Source organism: Bos indicus, chromosome 26, assembly GCF_029378745.1.
Source record: "Bos indicus isolate NIAB-ARS_2022 breed Sahiwal x Tharparkar chromosome 26, NIAB-ARS_B.indTharparkar_mat_pri_1.0, whole genome shotgun sequence".
Taxonomy (NCBI): Eukaryota; Metazoa; Chordata; class Mammalia; order Artiodactyla; family Bovidae; genus Bos; species Bos indicus.
This window is the reverse complement of record NC_091785.1, coordinates 45,273,065-45,291,918: the sequence shown is the minus strand read 5'-3', so window position 1 is coordinate 45,291,918 and position 18,854 is coordinate 45,273,065. Positions and strand designations below refer to the sequence as shown.

Here is an 18,854-nt window from a genome sequence, read left to right as displayed (position 1 = left end):
CCTTTACATCATTGTTTGAAAATTCTGACCCCCATCCTCCACCATCCAAAGTATTACAAATAAATTCCTGCAGCATCTCTTTGTTCCTATGATGAAGGACAAAGTGAATGAATGCATATGAAATTCAGAGGGCTTGGGTTTTGTTATTAATTCTGCCATTTATTGTTGGGAAACATTAGAAATAACCAGTATAAACGCTTAGTTCAGTCTCACCATTTATAAAATAGGACTTGCACTAGTTTACAATGACCAGCAAAGGAGTCTAAAATAGAAGTTGATGTTGTAAATGGTTTTGCAGATAGGAGACACTTTAGGCATGAAAAGTTATTTTTATGTGTAGTAGAGACAACTTGTGCTTGGGGTATGAATCCATTTGAAACATTTATGGGAAGCAATAACTAGCTCTCTTTGAATTTTGAAATGACGTATAAAACGTCTTTTCAAAATTGTAATTGTTTCGTAGTACTTGATGGCTTTTATTTCCAAACGGCCTGTGTCCTCTAGCATGCCCAAGGCAGTGAACCTGCAATGCCAGGAAAGCTGGTAAGAAAGTAAAACATCATACATCAGTTGGTTTGTCATCATGAGTTCAAATGATTGATTTTTAAAATTTTTTGTCCATCCTAGAAGTAATATGTCTGTTTATAGAAAAATCAGAGATACGTACAAACATGAAGAAGAAACACACTGAACTCACAGCCCTAACACTCAGAGCAAAAAACCTAGAAGAGCATTTTAGTGTATTTCTTTGCAAAGATTGATTAAAACGAAGCAAAAGCAAAAAACTAAGCTAAATGACACCCACCCACACTTTGCGCCCGTGGTGTCTGCTGACCCTCTCACCAGCCTTCGGCAGTGGTCAATGGTCCATAGTCTTCCTGGACACCTAAAGGATTTGTGTATCCGGGAGGGCGAGAGACTAGCCCCAGAGCGTACATGTAGCCTCTGGGGGGTGCAGAAAATACTGACTCTTCTGACTCAAAATACTGCAGCTGCTTCCATTCCATCAGGCTGTGTCTTGATAATTTAGCCTTCCAGTGTGGATAGCTACAACCTTAGGCTCTGAGCGAATCTGGTTCTGTTTCAACATCCTTTCGTCCAAGTATTTATGTGACTGTCACTTGGTGTAACCTTCTTAAACCAACTTTTCACTTCTGTACTATTTCAGAGTCTTGTCGCCAGTAACCAGAAAAAAAGGTGACGTTTTTACAGCAACTTGTTTCTGTGTTCTGAAGAGTTCTCTGGGTGTATTTCGAAGGGCTTTTCCACTGCCTGAGGATTGACTGCTTTTGCATGCTCTGCCTTTTTATACAGAGAAGGCGATGGCACCCCCACTCCAGTACTGTTGCCTGGAAAATCCCATGGATGGAGGAGCCTGGTAGGCTGCAGTCCATGGGGTCGCTAAGAGTCGAACATGACTGAGCGACTTCACTTTCACTTTCCACTTTCATGCATTGGAGAAGGAAATGGCAACCCACTCCAGTGTTCTTGCTTGGAGAATCCCAGGGACGGGGGAGCCTGGTGGGCTGCAGTCCATGGGGTTGCACAGAGTCGGACACGACTGAAGCGACCTAGCAGCAGCAGCAGCCTTTTCATACTCTAGGAAACCTTGTTGGTTAACTGCTTTATGCCTTTCACATGACTGCAGTTACTGCATCTTTCCTCCATCTGAACAAATAGCAATGTTAGAAGAGAGATGAAGGCAGAGACTCCAGTTTGCTGGAATTTGGAGCCACTGGTGATAACAGCCATCCATCTCTGAGCCCTTTGATACTGAACTGCTCTAGAATGACGTGTGGTCTTCTTGCAAGATGCAGACTAAGTCCTCAAATGATGATTAATAGACTTTATTTGAAAGGACCGCTTTATATTTACAAGAAGATGGGGAAGAGAGTATAGAGAGTTCCCCTATACCCCATAGGCTTCTGTGGTGGCTCAGTGGTAAAGAAACCACCTGCAGTGCAAGAGCTGCAGGAGACACAGATTCGATCCCTGGGTCGGGAAGATGCCCTGGAGAAGGAAATGGCAACCCCCTCCAGTATCCTGGCCTGGGAAATCCCGTGGACAGAGGAGCCTGGTGGGCTTTAGTTCATAGGGTTGCAAAGAGTCAGACACAACTGAATCGACTTGGTACGCATACTCCTATACCCCATAACTAGTTCCCCCTCTTACTATCTCACCTGAGAACTGTACAATTGTTAAAATTAATGAACCAATATTGACATAATGTCTTTAACTCCAGTTCATACTTTATTCCAATCTCCTTACTTTTTACCTAACGTTCCTTTTCTGTTCGTCAATCCCAGGCAGGAGTCCTCAACACATTGAGTCATTATGTCTCCTTCGCCTCCTTTTAGCGGTGACAGTTTCTCAGACTGTCCTTGTTTTTGATGACCATGACAGTTTTGAGGTGTGCTGGCCAAATATAATATAGGATGACCTGAATTGGCATTTGTCTCAGGATTAGATCGATCAGAGGTCAAGTGTCATTTTCATCATATCTGATGAAGAGTACATGCCAACATTATGACTACGGCTGCTGACGTTGACCTTGATAATCTTGCTGACATAGTGCTTTTCCACTGTAAAACTACTCTTTTTAAGACTAACTTTTGCCATGGTTCTTTTGAACATCCTTGAGCTATACTATTTAAAACTAATCACACCCCTAATTATCACCCTCAGAGCTTGCAGACGAGATGAGAGAGTGATGTTGTTATTTGATTAAGACTATAGATAGGAATCTGAACCAAGGGAGATATATTTGTCCTTTATGGGAACATTGCCACCATATTCCCCTGGACCAAGACACTGCTCAATCAAACCAATAAGATTTTCTTTAGCTCTCTGGGATTACAAAAAATGCTTCGTGAGTTTCCAGGGCCTTGTCCTCAGATTCTTTTGCAGTTCGTAATGGTTGTCTCAGTTTTTACCCCCACCTGGATTTTCTAAGGACTGTTTATCTTAATTCTCTTTTATGTACCTCAGATTAATCCTCTTCTCCTAGGTTCGTGTTGGCATTGATAGTGATTTTGCTTTAAAGCCAGAACTCTAGGTTAGTGTTTTAAGTTTCATCTTGGCTAGTAGTCTCATCAGAGTTGTTTTCCCACTGGCTCACTGGAAAACTTGAATGGATACCTCCCAAGCACCTTAACCCCTGTATATTCTAATGACAAGCATGAAGCTGTCATCTTCATACTGTTAGCCTGTTTGGTTGGAGAAACCCTGCCTATAAGTCTGTAAACTTGGATTTGGACATCCTAGACTGATTTTATGTGTTAAGCTTTTCAGAAGCCCTTTGACTGTTCTGACTTAGTTGAGCTTCCTTAACCCTATGAGAATTGAGCCTTCCCAGGTGGCGCTAAATGGCAACCCACTCCAGTACTCTTGCCTGGAAAATTCCATGGACAGAGGACCCTTGTAGGCTACAGTCCATGGGGTCGCAAAGAGTCAGACACGACTGAAGTGACTTAGCAGCAGCAGTACCTTAGATGCAGGCTTTGATCGAGGGCAGTAAATCAAAGAGGAGTCAAGACCAGGGCCAGGTCTTGTGTCTTCAAGATGTTTATTGTTCAGTATCTCAAAACTTTGTCAATCTCTTCTGTAAAGAAGCTGAAACCCTTAGGTGGACAGCAGGGTGGTCTGGATGACTCTTAGTAAGCCAAGCCAGGGAGGCTTGGCCAGATGGAGCAGGAAAGAGGCAAGACTTCCATGGGCAGCCAGGCTCTGGGTGACTCACATGGAGGGGATCTGAAGGTACTGTAGGGGATGTCTTTATTGCTGGCTTTTCCAAGACCTTAAAAGCCATCGCTGCAAACATTCTTGCTTAAGGAACTAGGTCTATAACTTCCCTCTTCACCAGCCGTAATCAAGTCTGAAAATGACAAACTCAGACAAGCATAGTAGGCACATGCATGTCTCATGGGAAAGCAGTGCTGATTGTCACAGAAGATAATTGTGTTAGAAACCTAAATATCTCATATGCTTCTTCCTACTGTGAGACTGATGGAGAAGGAAATGGCAACCCACTCCAGTACTCTTGCCTGGAAAATTCCATGGATGGAGGAGCCTGCTAGGCTAATAGTCATGGGGTTGCGAAGAGTCGGACACGACTGAGCGACTTCACTTTCTTTCTTTCTGTAGTTCCTTTTGGAGAAGGAAGTGGCAACCCACTCCAGTGTTCTTGCCTGGAGAATTCCATGGACGGAGGGGCCTGGTGGGCTACAGTCTATGGGGTTGCAAAGAGTCGGACATGACTAAGCAACTAACACACACACATGTTGTGAGACTGAAGCAAAATGGCCATTTTATCAAAAGGACTGTCTATGTATCTGGTTACTCAGCAGAAAGAAAGCTGGGAGTTCCTCCCCAAGATAAGCTAGTCACATTTTTTTATTTAGTAAACTGAGTTTTGTTGATGCCCAAATATTGGCAAAAACAAAGTGTACGCAAGCTGTATGTTTTCTAAGGTCATTTTTTTTTTTTTTCCCCTGGGTTTCTAGGGCTTGAATGTGCAGCTACTTTTATGGTTTGTCAACAAGATCACTCCATAAAATACATTCTGATATCTCACAGCTGTGTATAATTTATTCTGTCTATCCATGCAGCACAAATAAAAATTTTATTTGCATCATCTAAAAGAAATACCAGTGTATACATACTTAAGCAAAGCTCATAAGAAACCATCCTCTGACTGCACATACTGCTGGGGGGATGTTGTGCAACCAATTAAAAAGTTGAGAGATGGCTTCATTATCCATGTATATAGATAGTAAATACTGTCCTCAGCAAATAATGTTGTTATTCAATTTCTTTAAAAGGTTGCACAACATTCTGCAAGTACTGGCACAGTCTGCCTCTCAGTTCTCTTTGGAATATTTAGAAATAAAGCCTCTTAGAGGGGAAGAAAATCAGTCCCAAAGGACTTCTTTTGGAATAAGATGTTGGTATATGTAGGTGAAAAGGGAAGTGTTCAGTGGTCGGAACATTTTGCCTTCAGGAGAGTAAATAACTGTCCCTCTCTGCTCCTAAGTGCCTGGGAGGAAAACGGTCCAGGGGACTAATATGTTCTTTATATTTGGTTTGTGCAGCTTCAGTTTGATTATTGACGAGGAAACCCCACGAAGGCCTCCCTTCTCCCAGCAAAATGAAGGATGTGGGCATACCGCTTCTCCTAGGGCCCCACAGGCAGAGGCAAGCGAAGGAGACCTGGATTTCATGGCACTTCTCCTTTCTCCTAAGAAGCAGTCCCCAGCCCTTTTGGCACCAGGGCCTAATTTTATGGAAGACAGTTTCCGAGGCCTAGGGTGTGGCGGAGGTTTCAGGATGACTCAAGCACATTATTGTGCACTTTGCTGTGTGCTTAGTCGCTCCGTTATGTCCAGCTCTTTGCGACTCCATGGACTGTAGCCCACCAGGCTCCTCTGTCCGTGGAATTCTCCAGGCAAGAATACTGGAGTGGGTTGCCATTTCCTTCTCCAGGAGATCTTCTCCACCCAGGGATCGAACCTGCATCTCCTGCATTGTCAGATGGATTCTTTACCTGCTGAGCCATCAGAGAAGCCCCAATACGCACTTTCTTTCTATTCTGATATCACTACAGTCTATGGCCCGGAGGTTGGACCCCTGTTTTAAGACAGGCAGCTTCTCAGTGAGTCCTATTATATTCAAAGAGTTTTTCTCTAAGTCTCTGAGGCCTGGGTGATAACCTTCCGGGCCTCTGAGCATCACAGCTGGAATACCCATGGAAACCATCCCGTCTTCCTTTCTGCGGCTGGGTGGTGAGTGGTACAGGATTCCAGGTTTAGATTTATCCAGCCTTGGGGCATTTGAATTTGCGATTAAGTACTTAATTTAACAATTCACTTGTGTTGGAAACTTAACTGACAGAACTTCCAGGAGTAGCTTATAATCAACCTGGTTTGTTTATGTAGAGGAAATTTTAAAATGCTTGCAGTCACTCTCTTAACAGTTTAACTTGACTTTCCAGAGGATTAAAATGTTGGCCAGGGTAACTCTTTGGCACGTGGCATGGTTTTCACTGGTTGAGGGGCAAGTTCAGGCGCATCTGCCGTTTTCACTCTGTAATTGCGGGAATTTCAAATCCTTCTTATCCACTTCAGACAGCACACCAGCACTCTTTCAAGGTGTGTTCAGTTGGCTGCACTCTTAGTCCGCTCTGCAGAAACTGTGTAACTGGATCAGAACTCACTTTGTTTCAGGAACTTCTAACATGGGAATCCCACTGAGGGTCTTGAGCATGAGACCTGGGGCTTGGCAAAGCTTCGAGAAGGATCTTGATGAAATGCTTCATGTGTATTACGCACCTTGCGCCTCCCTGCCCTCTGCTTCATCTTATGGAAAAGATAACACTTGAGGACCCACTGCTGATGTGTTCCTCCCGCGGCTCTGGGTAGGGCTGGAAGTTCCTCATCCTCCATGCTTCCCATCCCAACAATACAGTCTCTTGTCCCTGTCCATCAGACGTAGCCTTCCCTACCAACTACCACGGGCTTGTTTTTCTCATTACATTTTTATTTTGAAATCATTCTAGATTTATAGAAGAGTTACAAGGACATCATAGGGTGTCCTCCCAACCCTGTTGTTTCAGGGTCCTGGTTACTCTGTGCAATCATATTTGTTCAGTTGTCTCTCACCCAGTGTAAAAATATAGGTCATGAGAGCAGCTTGATCTGTGACTCTCTCATAGATGCACAAGATGGAGAGAACCAAGTGTTCTGGGGTGGAGAGGGCTGTATTTAAGAGATGAGGGTCCCAGAAGTGTAGGCAGAGGGGGCTCGCTCCAGGTAACATGAGGGTTGAAGCAGAAACAGCGGGCTATTTAAGTGGAAGACATCAGATCTCGAAGGCCCGTCACAAGGCAGGCAGTTAATAGATAGGTGGTGAATGAATGAGTGAATGAATGAACTAGTAAGTGGGTCAACAGCTGGGCCAGGACCAACAGCTAATACGTGGTCAGGATGCTACTGATGTTGGGGATGTCTTACTCCAAAGCCCCTGCTTGGAGTGACTCAGCCCTCTTGGAGCACATTCCGTTCAGTTCAGTTCAGTCGCTCAGTCGTGCCCGACTCTGCGACCCCATGAACATGAATCGCAGCACGCCAGGCCTCCCTGTCCATCACCATCTCCCACATGAAATCAAGCCAGTGGATGAAGCTTGTTTATTCAAGATCTCTGAGCCATTGTGGACTGCCCCCTCTTCAGCCAGGAAAGACTTCTGATGAGCTTCTTGCTGATAACCACTCCTTCGTCATAGCCCGCCCTCCACCGGATGTCCACAGATGTCACCGCCTGGAGCCGGCCCCCTCCGCCTGCACAGCTGGAGCCCTCATCTCCTGGACACGGGCTCATCCCAGCCCTGAGACCACAAGCCTGTGTCTCCTTGCACCCTTGGCCCCCTCTCTCCCTCTCCCTGCCCCACGTGGCCGAGGGGCCCAGCTCACCCCCTCGGCCACTGGCCAGAGTCCCAACGTTCAGTTCATCCCTGGTCCCTTGGCACTCAACGATTGGGAGTTTTAAATGCTTTGTGACCAGCTTGAGAATTTTTCAGGGAGGCTGTGTCAGACAGTTAGTACTCAAGTACAATAGTAATCCTTTTGTAACCTGAATATAACTGCAGACTTCCACACTGAGAATGATAAAATGGTGTGGACTGAAAGGTATTTGGAGAACTGTAAAATGTCTAGGATTAAAATTTCAATACCATTTGTGCCCAATAAATGCGAACTCTTTAGTAACTTGAAACTGTGCTATTATGACTCAGGTCTGAAAATTATGAGTCCTGGTTGAAGAAATGGGAATAACATGTGAGGGAATCAACTCCCATCCTTTACCTTGAGGGGCAGACTGTGGTTGTACCGAATAGCAGGAGTGTGACCTCATAGGGGAGCTGGCCTGGAGAAATTACTGTATTTGTTAAGAAAGTGATATACTCTCCAGAAGAGAAAAATGTTATACTTTCCATTAGGATTGTTTATGGAAATGGGGCTGCATTGAACCTGTGTCAGTATATTAACTGGTTCGACAGGACCCCAGGAAACAAGATCACATAATAGTTGACTGAATGACTTGAGTTTTTTTTTTTACATGAACCAGTCTAGTCAGTCGAAACTGACAAATTAATTTTGTCTATAGAATCATTCCCTGAAGCCCATAAAATTAGCCCCCATAAGTACAGAGTGCAGAGTTGGCTTTGTATGTAACTGATTCACTGGGACTTAAGTAAATGGAGTTAGTCTTAATACAGCTAAAGCCTTGAGACTTTTAATAGAGCTGATCTTAAGCAAAGGATTAATTCATCATTTAAAAATTCACTGCTCGTGGATTTTTGTTGCTTGTCAAAGGATAGAATTATATACTTTGAAGATGGTAATCACCCAGCATGTGCCACAGGGCTTGAAGGGGAAAAAAAAATTAGCTCTAATTTGCTTTAAGTTACAAAAATTTTTGGTTCAATTGACAGTGGATTAATCAGTTTTAACACTCAACTATGATATAATAGTTGATGGTATTTGCCTGGCTTTATTCAACTTGCAAGTATTTTCATTGAGTCGTTGGTGTCATGCTTCTGATGCCAAACTCTTCCAAACTGGAATAAGCATAGGGTTTTTCTTTGTGTTACAGGGGTGAACTTGGGAAGCCAGTTTGTGCCTTCCATGCAGCAGGCCGGGACGAGGGATGGGGCAGGAGCCTATGAAGTGGTCAGTGTCTCTCTTTTGAATGGAGATCCATGGAACCCAATGAAGACTGCAGACTCAGAGGTCAGTTTTTTACTTTATCCTTCTTGACTTTTCAGTGATTAGAGTTTAAAATTCACAGGACTGCATTCATATCCTTTTATTCAAGTTTTGTCTTTAATGACTTTAATTCCAACTTTATCCTTCCTTACAAAGTGAAATCTTCATTATTAAGAAGATGAAATACAAACTGATTTTGATGTGACGGTTCTGATGAGCGTCTCAGCTCTGCATATGTGGAAAGTTATTTTTTTCAAACACACACCAAGGATAACATTTCCAGATATGCAAGTTCCAGCTCATTTTACTTGAGTGCTGGATATTTTTCTATATTCACATCTTTTTATCAACATTTTGGTTTTATCAATCAATTATTGGTAGAAACATTTTCATGCAACTTTTTTTTAAGTTTGTAATGAGTTTTAATGCACTTTGATGCTGAATTTTCTTCAATACATGTTTGAATTGAGTCTTCTGTGATGTAAAAGAATACTATAAAATAATAAAAATATTAATGGTTAAATTTAATATTTTGATGAGTTTTGTCTGACAAATCTACATGACTTTCTTAAATTTCAGAACTTGTTGGAATAGTTGGAAAGTGATAAAATCTATAGAAATATGAGCTCTTTGGAGAGATTATACAGATGGCTTTGTCCTTGTGTTATGTGGAACTATTTTTAGATTATTTTTTATAATAGAAAACAGATTTTTTTTAAAAAAGAGCAGTTGAGGCTGAAAATCCTCTGTGGTGTTCTGGAAGTGCTGCAGTGGGCCACCTTTATGTCTGTAATGATAATATGATTTATGATTTATTATCCCCAACCTTTTTGGCACCAGGGCCCAATTTCATGGAAGGCAATTTGGAGGGGGGTGGGGAAACAGGGATGGTTTTGAGGTGATTCGAGTGCGTTTACTGTGTGCTTTATTTCTATCATTATTATCTCAGCTCTACTTCAGATCATCAGGCACTAGTTCTTAGAGGCTGGGGACCCCTGATTCACGTCATTATTTCATTTTCTAAAGAGACTTTCAGCTGAAAGTGAACATTCAGAAAGGTTGAGTTAAAGGATCCAAAGGCCAGATCTGAACTTTTTCAGTATTTCTAGTTCATGGGGATGGTTGCAGACTGAATATACAAAGTGCAAGCCAATCACAGTGTCTCCGATGATGTTTCCTGGGAGAAAAACCTAGGATTTTAAAGAAAATCTCATCATGCTACTAATTTGCAAAATTAGAAATGACCTGATAGGTTCAGAAAAAGAGAAGTGTACTATTTTGTAAATTATATATTTAAAACGTTGATAGGCACTAATTAATAATATAAGAATATGAACCCATCTAAAGTTATTTGGGTGGTGAAAGCTTATATGAGAGCTCTCCCTGGTGGTACAGTTGCCAGATTTAGCAACTGAAAGTGCAGAAAGTGAAAAAGTGAAGTCACTCAGTCATGTCCGACTCTGCGACCCCATGGACTGTAGCCTACCACGTTCTTCCGCCCGTGGGATTTTCCAGGCAAGAGTACTGGAGTGGGTTGCCATTGCCTTCTCCAGAGGATCGTCTTGACCCAGGGATTAAACCTGGGTCTTCCGCATTGTAAGCAGGTGCTTTACCATCTGAGCCACCAGGGATGCCCCATTAAACTTGGACTTAGGCAAGCAGTAGGTGTTTTTTCGGCATAAGTCTGTCCCATGCAAGATTTGGGGTGTTGTTGTTTATCAAAGTACAAATTTAACTGGTGTCCTGTGTTTTATCTGGCAACCTTCCTTGGAGGGTATCAGAGCAACGAGCTGATGAGGGTTCTCAGCATGCCTCTGGAATGGACCAGTGCAGACTGGCTCTAGTTTCTGACCTCCAGCTTCATCCTTCCTGCCAGCCAGCCACCTGGTAGACCTCAGGAGGCATGCTGGAGGGGGCATTGGCACCCTGCCCCTTGGCCAAGCTCACAACCTGGGCTGGGGGCCACCAGCACCATCTTTGTAGAACACTAGGAGAAACCACGGTTGTTGCCTCACTATCCCAACTCCTCCAGGACAAGAATCGTGTGGGTAGTAGGCACGTGCTGTTGTTCAGTTGCCGTCACGTCTGACTCTTTTTGACCCCATGGACTGTAGCCCTACAGGCTCCTCTGCTGTGCGATTTCCCAGGCAAGAATACTGGAGTGGATTGCTATTTCCTTCTCCAAGGCGTCTTCCTGACCCAGGAAAGTAGGCACATACCTACTGCCTAAAGTAGCTCCAGGTTTTATTTGTTTAAGGGAATAGGGACCTAGGTGATTTGGGGGACAGCATCTTGTCACAATGCCATGAAATTCGCTTCAATGTATGGCTCGTGGAGTCAGTGCTGCGGCTCTGTAATGACCACATGCACCTTTGTTTGGTGGTTAACCATCAAGACCCTGCCTGAAAAGGGGTTTGTGTATGAGCATGCCATACTTCTCCATGGGTAGATGTGTGTATCTGTTGTGGGGATAGGGAGGCTGCCAAATGGTGTATATGTGTGCGTCTTTCCTTGTTATCAGATAACCATCCACATTGTTACTTTAAACTGCATTCACAGAGTGTGTCTTCAAGTGTGCAGAACATACTCACTTCACGTATGTATTTTGCTGTGCAACTCTGCCTGCTGTACCTTAGAATGTAGGCTTTTAGATTTGCATCCTTGCTTTCCTGCTCCCCTATCTCTTTCCTTGCTCCCTTGCTTCTTTCTGTTCAGCCAGCCTTTGACAATTTGACTTAACTGATTTGAGGAAAGGCCCAAGCATTTTGGCTTCCCTGGTGGGTCAGATGGTAAAGAATCCACCTGCAATGTGGGACACCTGGGTTCAATCCCTGGGTCAGGAAGATCCCCTGGAGGAGGGCATGGCAACCCACTCCAGTGTTCTTGCCTGGAGAATCCCCATGCACAGAGGAGCCTGGTGGGTTACAGTCCAGGGGGTCGCAGAGAGTTGGAGACGACTGAGCTAAAAACAGCACCAGGCATCTTCCTTTCTGTAACGTGCTCCCAGTTGACTCTAATGAGCACACGGGGGGCTTCCCTGGTAGTCCGGTGGCTAAGACTCCACCTTCTCAATGCAGGAGGCCCAAGTTCCATCCCTTGTTAGGGAACTAGATGCTGTGTATGGCAACTAAGAGTTTGCATGCTTCAACTGAGAATTCGTGTGACACAGCTGAAGATTCTGCATGAGACCAGGCACAAATAAATGAATGAAAAAGTTTTTAAAAATAGCTGAGCACACAGTTTAGAATCGCAGTATTTGTGAAAAGTACTGCTGTGTCTAGCACTGGGGAGTGGCTGAACTTGATTCAACTGATTTCAAGTTGCTTCAACTTGATTCAGGAAGAAGTACTCAGATTCTCTCTCTCCTTCCTTCTTTCTGCCTCTTTCTCATCTGTGATGAACATATAGCTGAATGGGATATTATTATGTCCTTTACAAATCAAGTGTCAAGCCATCACCACCACTGCTCAGGTAGTTGAAAGACTAGAGGAAAGGGAACCTGACCTTGGGTGCATTGTAGGCATCCAGCATTTGGTTTGTTTGCTTGCTGCTGTTTTGGTCTGTAACATGAGTATAAGCTTATCTGCTCTTCCTCCCTCTTAGGGTCATGGTAAGAATGAAATGAAATGATGTCTGTGAAAATACGCTGGAAACTAAAAACTACCACCCCAATGTAAGGTGATACTGAGAGTTTAAAGTATCTTTAGGGACCAATCTCCAATTTCACGTCTTGAAAAAAATGAACTCTGGGTCCAGGGAAGACATATCAAGATGGGGTTGCTCCTGAATTGATCTCAATGGAGCTCAGCCTTTGAATACTCCAGGAAATTTCCAATCTCTAGCTTTCTCGCATGAGAATGAAATGATGGAAATAGTACGTGAAATGGAAAATAAAAAGGCAAGGGGATTAGAACATGAAACCAAAGCTTCCTGTAGCATATTGAGAGTCTGAAATATCAAATAGCAGCTAATTAAAACAGCAGAGGTAATGTCTGCTGCATAGACTTCCGTTTGCTTTTTTTCCTGGCTGAGAAAACCAAGTCCTGTTTTGTTTTGTTTTGTTTTTTTTGCTCAAATAACCATCCCCTTTCACCCTGCGGCAATCAGACCTCTTCTTGGAGGGGTGGTCGCACCCCTCCCACCGGCCCTCGGCATCCCTTGGTAGCAGCTTCCACTCCCAACACTTCATCACGACGGCTCTTGCCAAGGTCACAGGTGGCCTCCCAGCCTATGCAGCCCGTGCGTGCTTCTCACTCTTTATCTGATCTTGACACTCGTTCCCTCTCCTCTGAAGTGCTCATTTCCTCTGGCTCCTGCGACCCTGTTCGCTCTTGTTCGCTCTCATGTGTTTTTAATTCTTGCTCATGATTCCTCTTCTTGGCTTTGTCCCTCAACTGTCGGTTTCCACTGAGTCTCTTCCTCGGCACATTTCTTACTAAGGGCTCCTGCTGGCCTTGTCATTCCCTCCAGTGGCCTCGCTGTCCGCCTGTGGCAGGAGGGGCCAGTGAAAGTGCAGGTCGCTCAGTTGTGTCCGACTCTTTGCGACCCCATGGACTATACAGTCCATGGAATTCTCCAGGCCAGAACACTGGAGTGGGTAGCCTTTTCCTCCTCCAGGGGATCTTCCCAACCCAGGGATCGAACCCAGGTCTCCCGCATTGCAGGCGGATTCTTTGCCAGCCGAGCCACCAGGGAAGCCCAAGAATACTGGAGTGGGTAACCTATCCCTTCTCCAGGGGATCTTCCCAACCCAGGAATCAAACTTGGGGTCTCCTGCATTGCAGGCGGATTATTTACCAACTGAGCTATCAGGGAAGCCCAAATAAATAAAGATAGACCAAAAGAAAGAAAAACAGGTCATAGGAGCCCACATGTGGTGGGGATGTGAATGATAGCAGCAGTCACTCCCACGACCTGTGACCTGGGTCTGATCCCCTCACCATCATCCTCCAATGTTCATGGACTGAAAATCCAATAGTCCGCCTGCTCTGATGTCTGTGCTTGGGTCACTGACTTCCAGTGGATTTTAGGCAGCTCCAGCCTGCAGTCCCCAGTTGCCTCATGCGTTCTCATGTCCTGATATGGACACAGCCTCTCACCCACGTTCCCCACTTTAGTAGCCCGTGGAAGCTAAGATTATCATCCCCCACCCCCTCAAGCCATGAGACCGGAGACTTCCTTCAGAAGCTTCTCTCGACATCTGCCTCAGGTTCCCTCACTTGGTACCCAGGATGATGGGCCACCCTGACTGCGGAGGCTCGCCTCCCACCTCTCACCATCCTGCTCGTCTGCAGCAGCCCGTGGCCTAAATGTGCCATGCTCTTTCCCGCCATGCTTGGCATTTGCTGTGTCCCCGCCATCTGTGTCTTACTCATTCCTGAGGCCCCAGCTTAGCTTGCACCTTCTCTGTGCAGCCCCTTCTGACCTCCCCAGCCACGTGTGTTCCCCCTGGATTTTGGTCCTCATCAGTCATCTCTGTGATGTGCAGACACTCCATGAACACTGAGCCTGGGGACGTGGTAGAGACCGATGCTGCAGACACATCGCTTTAAACCACATATCCATCCTCTGATTTGCCGAGGAGCCAGGGACCAGGGCAGGGGCCATGAGGGGTGAGCAGTGTATGCCGTTTCCCCCTTCCCTCCACCTGAAACAGGGCAAATCTCTTACTGTCTGAAAACGGGTCTGGTTCTCCAGTTGGATGTCTTTAAAGAGCAGGGACCCCAAAATAAGTCAACTTAATGCTGCATTAAGTCAACCCAGCAGCGTTCAGGAGAGAAGAAATGGCCCCACTGAACTTGCACAAAGGCCTGAAAACCGTAAGGTGTCAGGGGACCACTTCACCTTCGTACTGGCTTAGACCCTAACTCTGTGCGACCTGGGACTCAGCTCTTTGGCACAGCTCGTGCTGCATTGTCGTCACTAGTTTATAGTTTTGCTTCTCATGCCAGCCTGTGCCCTCTCTGAGGGTGGCGTCCTCAGCTTTCGCCCTTCCTTGTCCCTCGGTGCAGCGCGTGGCGCCCGGTGAGCATAGGGAATGTTTGTTGGTGGGCTCTGAGCCTTCCTCTGTGCCTGGGAGCCAGGTGCTCACTGGCGTGGAGGTGCCTCCTGCTACAGAAGGTAGAAGGGACAGAAGTCAACTTTTGCATTTTATCCAAATGCCCAGAGGTTCCTGGGTCCCCTTTCCCCTTCTGCAGAGGGTTTGCAGACCACTCCTGGAAAATCTGGACTTTTCAGACATTGCCGACCTCTTTCAGCAAGTTTGTTGTTGTTCAGTGGCCCAGTCGTGTCTGACGCTTTGTGACCCCATGGACTGCGCACACCAGGCCTCCCTGTCCCTCACTGTCCCCAAGTTTGCCTAAGTTTATGTTCATTGCATCAATGATGCCATGCAGCCATCTTATCCTCTGATGCCCTCTCCTTCTGCCCTCAGTCTTCCCTAGCATCAGGGGCTTTTCTGATGCATCGGCTGTTTGCATTAGCAAGTTCAGGCGCTTTTAACTCATTTGGAGGTCTTATATAACTTGGAAGAATGTGACATTTCCCACTTTTGTGGCTGCTTATGACTTATCTTAACAACACCCTGCATGTGCCATTGTGTTCCAGGGTTCACATGGCCAGCCTTGTAGAGAATGAGTTTCCTCTGCTTGAAGGGAGCATTCTGGTCATTATAGGAGTTGCTGGAGGCCGGCCTGTTGTGCCCAAGCTTGACTGCATAAGCTCGATGGTTAGCCTTCTGACTTATGGAACATGGAGCTTCCTTTAGCTTATAAGCCAGCTGACAGTGCTTCCTCTTAGGAATGTGAAAGTGAAGTTGCTCAGTTGTGTCCAACTCTTTGCAACCCCTACCAGGCTCCTCTGTCCATGGAATTTTCCAGGCAAGAGTACTGGAGTGGGTTGCCATTTCCTTCTCCAGGGGATCTTCCCAACCCAGGGATCGAACCTGGGTCTCCCACATTGCAGGCAGACGCTTTACCATCTGAGCCACTAAGGAAGCCCCTTTAGGAATGTAATATTTAGTAAAATACCTACTGTGAAACTCCTCAAAAGAAATGTGTACTAGGGCTTCCTTAGTGGCTCAGTGGTAAAGAATCCACCTACCAATGCAGGGGACACAGGTTCAACCTCTGGCCTGGGAAGATCCCACCTGCTGTAGGGCAACTAAGTCTGTGCACTGAGCCAGAGAGCCAGGGCCCTAGAGTCCACGAACCGCAGCCACTGAGCCCGTGCGCCTAGAGCCTGTGCTCCAGTACGAGAGAAACCACTGCAGTGAGAAGCCTGTGCTCCACAACTAGAGAGGGCCCATGCACAGCACTGAAGACCCAGTGTAGCCAGAAATGTAAAATATATATATATATATATGTTCAGTGGCTCCAAAGTTGGAACTTTATTTCCAGACTATGGTCTCCTGGGCTGGTTTATTCTCCACCTTCCTCTACCCTTGTTCCTCTCTCTCTCTCTCTCTCCTTTTTAATCTGGCCATGCCCTTTGGGATCTTAGTTCCCCAACCAGGAATTGAACCCCTGCCCTCACCACTTTGGGAGCGCCGAGTCCTAACCACTGGACTCTCAGGAAAGTCCCACCCCCATCTCTTAACTCCCACTGGCCTCCCTGCAGCCCCACCACCCCCTGCCTGACAGTCCCCAGAAGCTGTGTCCAGCACACAAGGAGGCTGCTGTTTTTGGCCACGCGTGACCTACCCAGCCGAGACTGCACCCACCTTCTGGGAGACATGTCAGAGGGGTACAAACGGGCACCCTTTTATCTTTGGGAACGCAGCTGCTTTTTTAGACTTGGTAGCATGCGGGGTGGAAAGACCAAAAGCTTTGGAATGTACAGAGACGGCTTCAGACCCCTGAAGAGCCTCTGCCTTGCTGTGTAATGTCGGACCAGTGGCTAGCCCTTGTTGAGTCTGTCTGCCATTCGTAAAGGAGGTGATGATGGTGACCTCGCTGCCTGACAGCTCCCTCGTTGTGCTCAGTAGAACTCAGCTGTGCTCCTTTCCCTTCATTCCTGCTCGCCTTTCTGCTTACACTAGGGCAGGGCTCCTCACCCTCAGCCCCACTGCCACTGGGACTGCTTGTGTGTTAGTTCTCTGTTGCATGTGTAGGGGAAAGTGGCTGTTGCTGTGTGTCATAAGGATGTTCAACAGCTTCTCTGGTCTTTACCCACGAGATGTCAGTAGCTCCCTCCTTCCCAGCCAAGTCAACTCAAGATGGCTGGGGCATGGGGAGTGTCCATGATTACAGCCCCTGCCCTTGGGGACAGCTGAGAAGGGTAAGGATACAGTTACTGGGAACCTTTGCTTTGGATGGAGCCAAACCAAAAATTGGCAAACTTTTTTTTTGATAGTTCTAATAGAGAATATTTAAATTTTTTGATAGTTGTAATACTTAATTACTCATTGGAAAAGACCCTGATGCTGGAAAAGATTGAGGGCAGGAGGAGAAAGGGACGACAGAGGATGAGATGGTTGGATAGCATCACTGACTCAATGGACATGAGTTTGAGTAAACTCTGGGAGTTGGTGATGGACAGGGAGGCCTGGCATGCTGCAGTCCATGGGGTCACAGAGAGTCAGACATGACTGAGTGACTGAACTGAACTGAATACTTAATTATTATTTTTCTGAACTGGGGTAGAGCTGCTTTACAATGTTGTGTTAGTTTCTGCTGTACAACACAGTGAAGCAGCTACATGTGTACACATATCCCCTCCCTCTTGGGTCCCTGTTTTAATGAAGAGTAATTATTCAGCTGTATGGTTCCCACAATCTCCGTCACAGATAATGCAACTTTACTTCTATAGCTTAAATGGTAGAAGCAGCCGTGGATATTAAGTGAACCAGTGTTTGTGGTTGTGTTCCAGTAAAATTTATTTGTGTACATTCCCTGGTGGCTTGGCAGTAAGAATCGTCCTGCCAATGCAAGGAGACACAAGGGACGCAGGTTTGATCTCTGGGTCGGGAGGATTCCCCTGGAGGAGGGCATGGCCACCCACTCCAGTATTCTTGCCTGGAGAATCTCATGGACAGAGGAGCCTGATGGGCTACAGTCCATGGGGTCGCACAGAGTTGGACACGACCGAAGTGAGTTAGCACATAGCACTCATGCACATGGACATTGTAATTTGAATTTTAGAATGTTCCTGAGACATGAAATAGTCTTCTCTTATTCATATTTTTTTAGCCATTAAGAAATGTGAAACCCATTCTTAGCGCTCAGGCAGTGGGGTGGATGTGGTCCTCGGACTGTAGTTGGCGACCCCCGGGCCAGACATACCCCAGATAGCATCACATCAAGCACCCCCGTGCACGTTGTAGGAGAGGAAGCAGGGACGCGAATGACAGGGCTGACGGCTGGACTCTGACATCTAGTCTTCCCATGGCGCTCGGCTGCCTCCCAGAAAATCTGTAGCTTTCTTTCCCTTTGTTCATTGTCAGGACGGGTTCATAAATTTGGAATCCAGAGGCAAAGTCTCGGCTCAGAGGGACGCCGTGGGGAGCTCTGGCCAGCGCTTCCCCCAGCCATCAGCCCTGCTCTCCAGGGAGCTCTGGCTTCCTTCATCTGCATGTGAGGGCTCCAGCCCCGCTCCGAGGTCTTTCCTGCTCACCCTTCCTCTTTGGTCAGCAAGCAAAGAGGAGCAGGCAAGCCAGCATACTGCGTTCCGTTCCACCTCGTCCCTCCTGCTGGATTCCCGCCTCGAGTCAAGGAGGGCTCTGGGCTTCATCTCCACCGTGCTGTCCACAAACTTATTTATTTCTCATGACCTCTTAGCAAGGCCTTACTAGCATTTCCCAAAAAGTTGTCTATTGAATCAAATCAGGTCTCCCTACAGTTTCTGCAACTTTTTTTTCTTTTCCTCAAACATGTAGTGTCCTCAGAGACCGGGGCCTTCTTAAAAATTACATTTTTAAATAAAGTTGAATAATACTAGGAGATAGGGTGGTTTGTTTAAAAAGACAGACAAAATATATATATATTTATAATCCTTGGGTAAGACTCTCCATGTTTGACTGGTCTGTTGGGCATATTTGAAATTAAGAAAAAAAAGGAGTGGGATGAATTCTGTTTTCAGTTTTTCATCCATTCATCCAAA

General features: G+C 45.9%; 1 protein-coding gene across 1 annotated transcript in view; it reads left to right on the top strand.

Moving 5' to 3' along the window:
• ADAM12 (ADAM metallopeptidase domain 12) overlaps nt 1-18,854 on the top strand; it is a 394,035-nt gene that overhangs the window by 43,708 nt on the left and 331,473 nt on the right. The window contains exon 2 of the mRNA XM_070781066.1: nt 8,644-8,780. Within this exon, the coding sequence (XP_070637167.1) occupies nt 8,644-8,780 (137 nt within the window). The remainder of the gene's footprint in view (nt 1-8,643; nt 8,781-18,854) is intronic.